The sequence below is a fragment of the Neolamprologus brichardi genome, chromosome 15, assembly GCF_056152115.1.
Source record: "Neolamprologus brichardi isolate AB-2024 chromosome 15, ASM5615211v1, whole genome shotgun sequence".
Taxonomy (NCBI): domain Eukaryota; kingdom Metazoa; phylum Chordata; class Actinopteri; order Cichliformes; family Cichlidae; genus Neolamprologus; species Neolamprologus brichardi.
The window spans coordinates 318,081-330,000 of record NC_142118.1 but is presented as its reverse complement, the minus strand read 5'-3'; the positions used below and the strand labels follow the sequence as shown (position 1 = coordinate 330,000).

Genomic DNA, 11,920 nt, shown 5'->3' with positions numbered 1-11,920 from the left:
TGTTCTCTCTTTGTTCTCTCTTTACTGTGTTCTCTCTTTACTGTGTTCTCTCTTTACAGTGTTCTCTCTTTACTGTGTTCTCTCTTTACTTTGTTCTCTCTTTACTTTGTTCTCTCTTTACTGTGTTCTCTCTTTGTTCTCTCTTTACTTTGTTCTCTCTTTACTGTGTTCTCTCTTTACTTTGTTCTCTCTTTACTTTGTTCTCTCTTTACTGTGTTCTCTCTTTGTTCTCTCTTTACTGTGTTCTCTCTTTACTGTGTTCTCTCTTTACAGTGTTCTCTCTTTACTGTGTTCTCGCTTTACTTTGTTCTCTCTTTACTGTGTTCTCTCTTTACTGTGTTCTCTCTTTACAGTGTTCTCTCTTTACTGTGTTCTCGCTTTACTTTGTTCTCGCTTTACTTTGTTCTCTCTTTACTTTGTTCTCTCGTTACTGTGTTCTCGCTTTACTTTGTTCTCTCTTTACTTTGTTCTCTCTTTACTTTGTTCTCTCTTTACTGTGTTCTCTCTTTGTTCTCTCTTTACTTTGTTCTCTCTTTACTGTGTTCTCTCTTTACTGTGTTCTCTCTTTACAGTGTTCTCTCTTTACAGTGTTCTCTCTTTACTGTGTTCTCTCTTTACTGTGTTCTCGCTTTACTTTGTTCTCTCTTTACTTTGTTCTCTCGTTACTGTGTTCTCGCTTTACTTTGTTCTCTCTTTACTTTGTTCTCTCTTTACTGTGTTCTCGCTTTACTTTGTTCTCGCTTTACTTTGTTCTCTCTTTACTTTGTTCTCTCTTTACTGTGTTCTCGCTTTACTGTGTTCTCGCTTTACTTTGTTCTCTCTTTACTTTGTTCTCTCTTTACCGTGTTCTCGCTTTACCGTGTTCTCGCTTTACTTTGTTCTCGCTTTACTTTGTTCTCGCTTTACTTTGTTCTCTCTTTACTGTGTTCTCTCTTTACTTTGTTCTCTCTTTACTGTGTTCTCGCTTTACTTTGTTCTCTCTTTACTGTGTTCTCGCTTTACTTTGTTCTCTCTTTACTTTGTTCTCTCTTTACTGTGTTCTCTCTTTACTTTGTTCTCTCTTTACTTTGTTCTCTCTTTACTTTGTTCTCTCTTTACTTTGTTCTCTCTTTACTGTGTTCTCGCTTTACTTTGTTCTCTCTTTACTGTGTTCTCGCTTTACTTTGTTCTCGCTTTACTTTGTTCTCGCTTTACTTTGTTCTCTCTTTACTTTGTTCTCTCTTTACTGTGTTCTCGCTTTACTTTGTTCTCTCTTTACTGTGTTCTCTCTTTACTTTGTTCTCTCTTTACTGTGTTCTCTCTTTGTTCTCTCTTTACTGTGTTCTCTCTTTACTTTGTTCTCTCTTTACTGTGTTCTCTCTTTGTTCTCTCTTTACTTTGTTCTCTCTTTACTGTGTTCTCGCTTTACTTTGTTCTCTCTTTACTTTGTTCTCTCTTTACTGTGTTCTCTCTTTACTGTGTTCTCTCTTTACTGTGTTCTCTCTTTACTTTGTTCTCTCTTTACTTTGTTCTCTCTTTACTGTGTTCTCTCTTTACTGTGTTCTCTCTTTACTTTGTTCTCTCTTTACTGTGTTCTCTCTTTGTTCTCTCTTTACTGTGTTCTCTCTTTACTTTGTTCTCTCTTTACTGTGTTCTCTCTTTGTTCTCTCTTTACTGTGTTCTCTCTTTACTTTGTTCTCTCTTTACTTTGTTCTCTCTTTACTTTGTTCTCGCTTTACTGTGTTCTCTCTTTACTGTGTTCTCTCTTTACTTTGTTCTCTCTTTACTTTGTTCTCTCTTTACTGTGTTCTCTCTTTACTTTGTTCTCTCTTTACTGTGTTCTCTCTTTACTGTGTTCTCTCTTTACTTTGTTCTCTCTTTACCTTGTTCTCGCTTTACCGCGCTCTCGCTTTACCTTGTTCTCGCTTTACCGTGTTCTCGCTTTACCGCGTTCTCGCTTTACCGCGTTCTCGCTTTATCGTGTTCTCGCTTTACTTTGTTCTCGCTTTACCGTGTTCTCGCTTTACTTGGTTCTCGCTTTATCGTGTTCTCGCTTTACTTTTCTCGCTTTACCGTGTTCTCGCTTTACCGTGTTCTCGCTTTACCATGTTCTCGCTTTACCGTGTTCTCGCTCGGTGCTGCTGTTGTTAAATCTTTATACTGCTGTTGGCAGCAGCGACTCACCTGGGGCTGGTTTAAACTCTGGGTTTTCTGTCTTGATTGCCTTTGTCAACAACCAGTCTCATCATCAATCTGCCTCACTAACCTCTAACCACTTAACCTTTGACCCAGCTGTCAGGCAGCAGCCTGGATCTTGGCTCCGCCCCTCTTAAGCTCAAAGACTTCAAGGTGAGACACTGAAGTCAGCTTCTCTTTGGTAACTGCTTGTACTTCTGAGGTAAACACAACCTCATTACACTCCAGGTGTTCCTGCTAATTAACTGCATGTTTGTGATGGTGCTAATAATATCATCGTTCACCGTCGGGTGAACGATCCACGCTCCGTTTACATCTTTTCCTGTTTACTTGTTCTTTAAACGTTTGCTGTTTTAGGTGTTGGGCAGTTAATGAAACAGTTTTGTGAGCTTTAATCTGAGATTCTGCCAAAATACATTTATACTTCGATCCAGGACTTAAACCCACCCCTATTTAATACATACTGTTATATACCAGTAATCTGTTTAACCTCAGTGAATGACTTAAACACTGTGGACAAATGGTAACAAAAATAACTAAAAATGGTTGAAACTCCTAAAACTGTATTAATAGACGATTTAGCTTAACGCAGTGAATGGATGGATGGATGGATGGATGGAGCTGTATTGCAGCTGTGCTTGTAGCCATTGGCTGTTGCTCCCACAAAGACTGAAGTGCTCTTCATCGTGTCCGCAGGCCTGGGACAGTCATCACGACCTCTCTGTGGCCCCGCCTCCTCCTTCCAGACGCACACTTCCCAGCTCCTTGTCCCAGAATCTGAACGCAGAGACGGGTACAGCTATTTAAAGACGCCCTCTGTGTGACCTTTGATGTCATCAGCTGTGCATCTGATGCTTTAGTCTGGGCCAAACTTTTTATTCTCAAAAATGTTTTTTTGGTTTTTCTCTGCCCCCCCTTCTCCATCTCCTCTTCCTTCTTCTGCAGAGCATTCAGGCTTTACTGCTTCTTCTCTCCCTTTAGTGAAGGCCGTACCCAGGCTGCTGAAGTCGCTGCTTCCTGGTGGGAAAGAGGGCAGAGAGCAGACAGCTGTCCATCAGCAGGTAGGCTCATTAGATCTGTTTGTGCTCAGCTCGTCCTCGACCTGCATCCTTATCAGGGGTTTAAAGTTTGTATGCATTGCTGCTGCCTGAATCTGAACACGCCATCTCCTCATCAACAGTCTTCTGTTGCCATAGAAACAGAGCTAATGTCTGTGGAAACAGATGATGTAAGTGCACCTTTTGCCTCGTTGTTTTAAGATTACGAGGCCGAAGAAAAGCATGTTGTGAATAAAAGCTTTGGATGGTTTCCAGAGTGTTTTGTTTTGGCAGTACGGAGGAAATCCCCGCTGACGTCCATATTAAAATGGCCAACATCACTACAGCCCGATAGAGGAGACACAGCTGCCATCACCTGTCAGGTAGCAGGCTAACATGTCTCCTGTTCAGTGAACGGTTAGGACAGCGACGATTATCAGGACAGTGCTGTTTTTATCTGTAACCTCACAGGCTCCACCTCACAAACCTGATTCAAGTCAAAACACTGGACCTTCAGGCGACGTCAGGAAGAGCATCTGTCATAAGAAACGGGCCAATCAAAGCGATGCACTGTAGTGACTCTAGTGAACAAGGAAGCTGTTAATGAACGTGCTTTCATTTTCAGCCAATAACTGTAAAGTACTCGAGTCTCGTGTCTGAGGCAGAACAAGACTGAATAGCTGAGCTGTCCCTGATGTTTGTGAGCACGTCTGCTCACTGTGCGTAGACCAGGGTTGATTACGAGCTGCTGAACTTGATCCTGACATGTTGCTCCTCCGACCTGCTCAGCATCTGCTCTTCTGCAATCATGCAGCTTTTTTTCATAGCAGCCAAACACTCCAGCGTCTCGTTTGTCTGATTGGCCCTTGAGCTGTGGAGAGCAGCTAATCAGGGGAGTGATGTGCTGTTCTGTTGGAGAGGAAACGCAGCAGGCCTCGCTGAATATTGCTCTAATTAGCATCTTCCTGCCACAGATGTTTACAACGGTCAACACAAAACAAAAGCTTGGAGCGGGCTGCCAAAGGGTAATTTGGTCAATGATCGTGGTAAGAATATGTTTGGGGCTCTAAATGAATTGTTGTCGTTTAGTTTGATTACTGCTGTACTTTGTACTTTTGATACTCGCACATCTCTGGACCTTAGAAGTGACTGATGTCATAAAATCAACAAAACTAATTTATTAAGTTTCATTAACTATGACTCAGATTTCTTTCATATAAAGAGATGAAGGAGTTTGTCCTGTTAGAGGCAGACGTTCGTAGACTAGACCAGCGGTCCCCAAACCCCGGGCCACGTTTTGTTGTATTTATCTGCGACACTTTAAAGGCCGGTCTGTGACAATATTGTCGGACATAAACAGACCGGCCTTTAAAGTGTCGCAGATAAATACCACAAAATAAAAACCAGTACCGGGCCGTGGCCCGGGGTTTGGGGACCGCTGGTCTAGATGATAAGTACTGTTGGCTAAAATTGGATGAAGAGTTCCAGGACAAAACTTTGACTCACAGCTTTCAGTTAGTCGGTGCACGCTATGCTGTGTTAAATGAAGCACAAGTCCAAGTAAACTGTGCTGCAAACCATAGGAAGTCACGTTTCTTTGATTCGATGAATACACACCTTCCAGCATTTTCCTGAAACAGACGATAAGCAGTGAAGCCAGCCTCCCATCAGCAAAGCTGCACGCCAAAGCTGGTGCACATCAGCAAAGCTGCACGCCAAAGCTGGTGCACATCAGCAAAGCTGCACGCCAAAGCTGGTGCACATTTATTTCCAAAGAGGAGTGAGCGCTCACATGATGACTGAACTGTGACTCGTGGAGATTAGCTCCTCTCACTGATGCTGCACAGCAGCAACAAACATTGACTCCTCAGCAGTGCACCTCCTGCGCTTGGCGTGCTTCAGATGAACGGCTGTCGAGAACACAGACACGGGGAGATGAACACAGACGGGTGCTTGTTGTGCTTTGATTTCAGTAACCAGTACAGCAGAGGAGGCAGCATTTGTTGTGCACCTGATGTGTTGTGTTGACCTGCAGGTTTACTTTCCTGAGCACGCGAGGGGCAGGATAGACCTGTTTGACCTACTTCCTGACGTTAGACCTGCGGACCACGTAGGTCGTCGTCTCAGTCAAAGCTCCACGTGTCCTAAATCGAGCAGCTTCCTGTCTGTATGAACTCAGCCATGATTAAAATCCTCTGTCTGCTAAGCGCACGCTTCTTTGTGCTGAATCAGTCGACTCATGTCGAGCTTTGAAGCAGTAACTTGAATACTGAGCAGGGATCAATGATGACGGGTGCAATTATAATTAAGGTGCAATTATACTGATTGTTTTACTAGTTTGTCGTGATTATGAGTCTAATGAACCAATGTTTTTATTACTGTCTGCATCTCGTATCGACATCTCGAAACGCCGTGATCGAAAGAAATATCTGCTTCCTTTAATCACGTGAACAAACGAATCTGATCTTTTATAATTATGAATGATCATCTTCAGCTGCAGCAGATGGTCAGCTGGTCAATGAGCAGCGTAGCAGGTCGATGTTCAGCCTCATCGTTACATCACAGGTTCAGTTTTCTCGCAGGTGCTTGTTTCTGTCCTCCTGTCTCTCTGATGCTCCCACAGCAGCCAATCACCACGCAGTGCAGCATGAACAGACTTCAGGTTTGAAGCGGACCGAGCTGATTGGCCCCTGATTGCATCTGGAAATCAGCTTGAAAAGCCTTCAGTGCTAATTAGCAGCTTTGAGATGTTTTATCTGAAGTCACATTAACTTTGCTTTTTTAATTCCAACCCTGTCGCAGAGTCTGCCGCGCATCGTCGTGCAGTCGGCCAGCGTTGAAGAGGACATGAGCAGACGGCAGCAGGCGGTGAGTCCTCAGCCCCGCCCGCATGGTGTTACACTGTGGGTGCTCTTTCAACACATCGTGTAGATCTGTTCTTCCAAACATGGAAAACTGATCAAAGATCGGAGTGGAGGGTATTCAGTAATGCCGTCTGTGTCAACCGAAACTCGCCGTGGTACAAAAACGTTGGATGAAGTTATAAAAAGCCGGCACGGCTTCTGGCAGCGCTGTTGGTCTTTTTAGACGTTTGTGTTACTTTGAAAACACGACAAGTTCACCTGACTGTCCTGTGCACGGTAACAGGACTGTGATTATATGGGATACACTCATTTTTAATACCAGTAACATCTGCTGGTCATTGTTATTCAAACATTTCTGCTGCTCCAAGTACAAAGACTGTAGGATAACAATGATGCAGCTTCCATGTTTAAAAAGTGAAACTAAGGGCAGGTCGGCCTCGTGACTGACAGGTAGGTTGTTCAGTCAGATCCTCAGAAATGGTGACAAACATTCATCCTGAGCTTGACTAACCAGGAGCTGGCACTAGGTTATGATCAGGAATTGGAAATGAATTTGTGGCAATTCCATTTTTGGAAACTGTCAAATTTTAAAGACGCTCTTTGGCTAAAACCACGTTTCTATGGTTTGCCTCCAGGTCCCCATTGCTGAAACAGAAATCCCCAGATCTGTGCCTCTTCCACCTCCAATCATCCCAGAAACTGAAGACTCCACCACCAGTCCAGTGAGCGAGGCTTCCAGTGGATACATGTCAACAAGCATATCTACAGTAACGCTGTCAGACGTCTACACGCTGAGCTGGGACTTGCCTTCGTCATACGGTAGCAGGGATGGCTTTGAAACTGTGCTCGATGAGCACGAGGAGGAAAACGTTGTGACGCAGAAGTTCTCTCCTTTCTCTGACGCCACACAAGCTCTTATTTTAGACCAATCAGGGCCTCAGGAATTACTGAGACAGAAAGCAGCTGCAGAGAGTACGGAGCAGGAGCCATCTGAACCAGATGTTCTGCCGAGTCAACAAGAACCAAATCAGCTCCTATCAGACCAGTTAAAGGAGGCCGAAAAATCTGATCCAGCTGCAGAATTGCCAGACGAGACCGAACAAAAACAGGACCTTGGATCAGAGCAACGAGATCCTTCAGAGGTGGCACAAAAAAATGGGACCAAGCAGACAGAAGTTCTCCATGTAGACCACAGCGAACCAAAGACTCCTTCAAGAGAAGATCTCGAGGTGGCCGCCACAAATAAAGGAGAATGTGAACTGGCGTTTTCTAATGAGACGCAACGATCTGCTCAAGAAGGAGAGAGTTTGGAATCAACCGTCCTGCAACCCCAGCAGCGCACACAAGATCAGACGGCTCCAAACGTTATTCAAGATGCTTCTCCAAGTCCTGATCCAGGACCGCCTGTAGACCTGGCTGCTCAAGCTTCATCCAAGCAACAGTCAACCTCTGATGTTCCAGAAACAAATGGTGCCTCCTTCCTACCCTCATCCTCGACCGGTGAGGTTCAGCAGCCAGCAGCTTCGGTCAAACCTGCCAAGGGCCCCATTTCTTCTCCCAAATCAGGTCCCTCAGCAGCTAACCCCTTCAAGATCCAGAAAGTGAAGTCTTCAGACCTCAAGTCATTTCTGCAGATTCTGACTGAGGAGGAGCATGACACCCCCACACTGGTGAACCAACCCTCGAGTTGTGGGACAGGACCCAACCTTTCAGTGCCGAAGGAAAGTCTGGAAATCATCTCTGACACGGAGGATGGAGATACAGCTGCTTCTGCTGTTCTTCCCGAGTGGTTGAAAGAGGGGGAGTTTGTGAGTGTGGGGGCTAATAAGAGTGGTACGGTGCGATATTTGGGACCCACAGATTTTGCAGAGGGGACTTGGGTTGGAGTGGAACTTGAAGTACCAGCAGGTAGGTTTAGATCAGACCCAACACCTTTGATTCATCTGATCTGTTCTCATCCTTCATGGACATGTATGCACTGCCAGTTAAAACCTCGTTATTGTGTTTTCCTCTTTCTTTCAGGAAAGAACGATGGGTCAGTGGCTGGAAAGCACTACTTCCACTGCAACCCTGGTTACGGCGTGTTGGTAAGACCTGACAGAGTAACCCGTGGCGATGCCAAACGCCATCGCCAGCAACAAAAACGTCGTAGTGCCCATCTGTCGGGGTCCAGCCCAAACCTGGCTGCCCTTACAGCTCTGGCTAAAGGCGAAGGTGGAGCTGGATCAACTGGTCGCGGCAGGGGGGAGAACCGCAAGTCGTGGCACACTTAAATGGCTCATTGCTGGGCATCGCCAGCACATCACTGTCCATATGGGAGCTTAAGCCTACTGGCACCGCGGTATCTGGTTTACTTTAGACCGATTTGGTTTGACAGTAAGTTTGGACGAGTCGCTCCACGCGCTCATGTCTGCAGGATGATTTTTGGCTTTTTCTGCTACAGGACTCCTGTGTGACAGACTTGGCAGACATCGGATGTTTGATCTGAAAATGTGAATGCTTTTAGATACTTACACGCTAACCTTTTATAAATGTATTTATTCAAAAGACATTACATTGTAATCAAAGCACTGCGACCTGTATATGTCGTTTAAGGAAGCAAGGGTACACATGAAGTACGCTACAGACGGACTCACAGGAGGGCCCCCCCCCCCCAAAGGCTAGCCGATTTCTTTCTCGTGCAGTCCCAAAGATAAACAAATATGAGCGCAGACATCCAGATGTGTTTTGTAATGTATGACTATATGGTGTCCTATTATTCTTGTGCCTTGAAATGCCTTGGACACATCCCACCGCACTGTGTAGGAATAAAGGGATTATTCTGATGTGTGATGTTAAAATTATTGCACTCGTCAAAAATGCTACTGCTGGAGTTTTGCAACAGTTATAAATCTATATTTTCCTCTTCCTGTCAAGCAAATGCAGGAATCTGCATTAGTTTCACGTGAGGGTGTTTGAGAACGTGACTTTCCCTGTTTGTGCTGCAGTCTGTTTGGTGAGGATTGTGTTGGTTTTAATGTTAGTTTTTGTGCGGAAATGTGTTTTTTATACATTTGCATTTAAAATGATCAAGTTTGAATGTTTGTTTAAAGATCAACTTTTTATAAGTGATAATAAATCAATTTAATTCTGCTCGGTGTGTGTGTGTGTGTCTGTGTGATAAACAGTGGTACAGCTTTATTCTCTGGTACATTATGTACTCATTTTGAGATTAGAAAATCTTTTACGACGATGTCCTGGTAAAAGAGATTAAATAATTACTGCATCATCTCTATTGGGTTTTATTAGGATTTTTTTTTTTTATCAGTTACAGTTACACAAATCCATAGCTGTAAGACTCATTGCAACTAGCTTGACTGAACATCTGTCACAACCAAAAAAGACGCCGTCTGCCATTGTCAGGTTTTTCACTGCACTAGCCAAAGCCATCACCAAGCCGTTTAAACGCACAACTTGAAATGGTGGCTTTGAACATCAACTTAGTGTTCATCTTTTTTCTTTCAGACCAATACCTAAATACATAACATCAAAAATGAGAAGTGGATTCGAGTCCCCTGACCAGTCTCGGCAGATGGCCGCCCCTCTCTGAGCCTGGTTCTGCCGTAGTAAAGGGACCTCTGGCTAATACGGTGGGTTCGTGTCGGCTCATAGCCGAAAACTAGCTTTACTTTGTTGTCTGGGTCAACTTTGCTAGCAGAGACAGAGAGAGGCGTTGAAAGGCTGCTCCAACAGAACTTATTGTTTTTGGAGGAAAACACGAACACGGTGTACAGTCGAGTCTTAATAGCTTACTTACAGCTGGGCTCGTCAGGCTCTCTTCTTGGCTGCAGTGGTTATTATTATATTTACATGCTTCCAGCTCCCGTTTCTGCTCGATGACAGCTCGTACTTTTCCTTTTTCTCCCTCCCTCGCTCACAGACACATAACGGGTATGGCAGTCCATTCTCCCTGCAGCACGGACTACACTGCCCATGATGCTACATTCTTTAGAGCTATAGAGATTGACAGACCACGTGACTTTCGCGCATTGCATGCCGGTAACTCGTGGCAAAACAATCCAAGTACCACATCAAATGCAAGCATTTGCAGCACCGCAAAACGTTCTTTCTCCGGTTCCAATACCTTCTTGCTTTTTCTTTGCCCCCCCAAAAAGTTATGTACAAAACGAAGGAGAACAATGCCGGTCCGTACAAAGACAGACTTGATGAAAAGGCAAAGAAAAGATACGAGGAAAAAAATCAAAGGAGTGAAAGGGTCAGATCCTTACGAGCACACAGAGTGGACAAAAGACGTTAGCGTGCTGCCCAACTTTCACCACGCTCATATTTATAATTATACGGTTCTTGGAGTGAGTGCATACACTCATGAAGTTCAGTAACTTCAGGTCACTGCAACAAGCCCAGGTACAGTTTACCGACGGATGGGTACAGGACCATGAAATGCACCGTATAGAACGAAAGACCATCGTACGTATCATAAGTTTACCAGTCCCACAAATCGTCTTCATAAATACACATTCGTTAACCGTTTATTAATAGGACCTTTGAGCTCAACGGTAATTAATTAGTAGTGGAAATAATTTCTGGTTCGCATTACAGAAATGTAGCAGTGACAATAATATTGTATGCTGTAATCGTACTGGGCAATTAGTGATAGCATAGCGCCACAATTTCTGTTCAGCGCCAGACTTGCTTGTAACCTATATCACCAATTATGTTATGAAAAATGACGTATTAACTACAGCAGAAGACTGACCTTTGTGGAAATGCTTGGAGCAGACTAACCTGTGAGCTGGAGTGTTCTGGGACGTTATATTTGGTCTTTGAATGGCTGCAATCCAGGCCATCTGTCGCCTCTTTTTACTTCAGAAACATGGCTCGAATAATTTCTCTTCAACGACGTAATCCGATATAAAAAACGATCTCTTTACCCGTCGGCTTCCCGTGGCTGTCATGCGACCGGCTATTGCAGTTAATAATACAACAGCTTCTTGACAGTTTTTTGTGTTTCTTTTTATCGCTGTGTAACTGATTTCTGCGTGCGCTAGTACCTCTTGCCACGAGTTCCCAGAATTCTTTGCGGTTTTACCCTTGAATTACGTCACATTTTCAATCTCTATACGTGTAGCATTCTGCCTGTTAGCTTAGCACAACAACAGTTCCACATTAGACATCAACAGTAGGGGGGCAACGATACACAAAATTCACAGTTCGATATTTTATCGATACAAAAAAATGTTCATGCCTTTTTAATTTGTCATTTATTAAAATTATAAATATATATTTTAACTCAAAAGTACAGTTTTTAAATTTAATGTTGCTGAAACAACAAAGTAATAAAAAATAATCTATCTGATCGAGAAATCACTCATCTTTGGAAAAGAGAGTTTATTACAGAGAAATGTCTCTTTCCAAAATAAAAGCTCTACTATACGCTTCTTCTGGGCTATATTCTCAGCAGCATATTAAACATATCAGGTCCCCATAAGGAGAATCATGTGCTAACGGCTGTCTAAATGACTCGGGTAAAGTTTGTAGCATGCGTGCTTGTTGTTTTTGTCTGCTTCCACTTGGAGTAAATGTGCAGTCATATTCCTTGTGTTCCCACTAGTGCTGTCAGCGTTAATCTGAAATGACGTTAACGAGCTACCGCGGATCGCCCCGTGCGTGGGGCTGGACAGCCAACACGTTAACGAGCTAACTGCGCTAACGCACTCATTCCCACCCATGTAATTGAGCATTGCTGGCACATCCAACATACTGTTTTACTTTAGTCCATGACGCGCTTACCTTCAGGGTCATACGTCACATGAAGACCAAAATAGTTCCAAACGCCAGATCTGA

The 11,920-nt window shown here is 43.8% G+C and overlaps 1 protein-coding gene across 2 annotated transcripts in view; it reads left to right on the top strand.

Moving 5' to 3' along the window:
* Window positions 1–9,208, top strand: part of LOC102783287 (kinesin-like protein KIF13B) — a 35,213-nt gene extending 26,005 nt beyond the window's left edge. Inside the window, exons 37-42 of one of the 2 annotated variants that reach the window (XM_087851999.1) lie at window positions 2,272–2,328; window positions 2,872–2,968; window positions 3,157–3,236; window positions 6,015–6,080; window positions 6,712–7,984; window positions 8,099–9,208. In XM_087851999.1, coding sequence (XP_087708125.1) covers window positions 2,272–2,328; window positions 2,872–2,968; window positions 3,157–3,236; window positions 6,015–6,080; window positions 6,712–7,984; window positions 8,099–8,349 — 1,824 coding nt within the window. In that variant the 3' untranslated portion in view covers window positions 8,350–9,208. Of the gene's footprint in view, window positions 1–2,271; window positions 2,329–2,871; window positions 2,969–3,120; window positions 3,237–6,014; window positions 6,081–6,711; window positions 7,985–8,098 lie in introns of both variants that reach the window. The other variant, XM_087851998.1, reaches the window with a different exon arrangement.
* The last annotated feature ends 2,712 nt before the right edge of the window (window positions 9,209–11,920 follow it).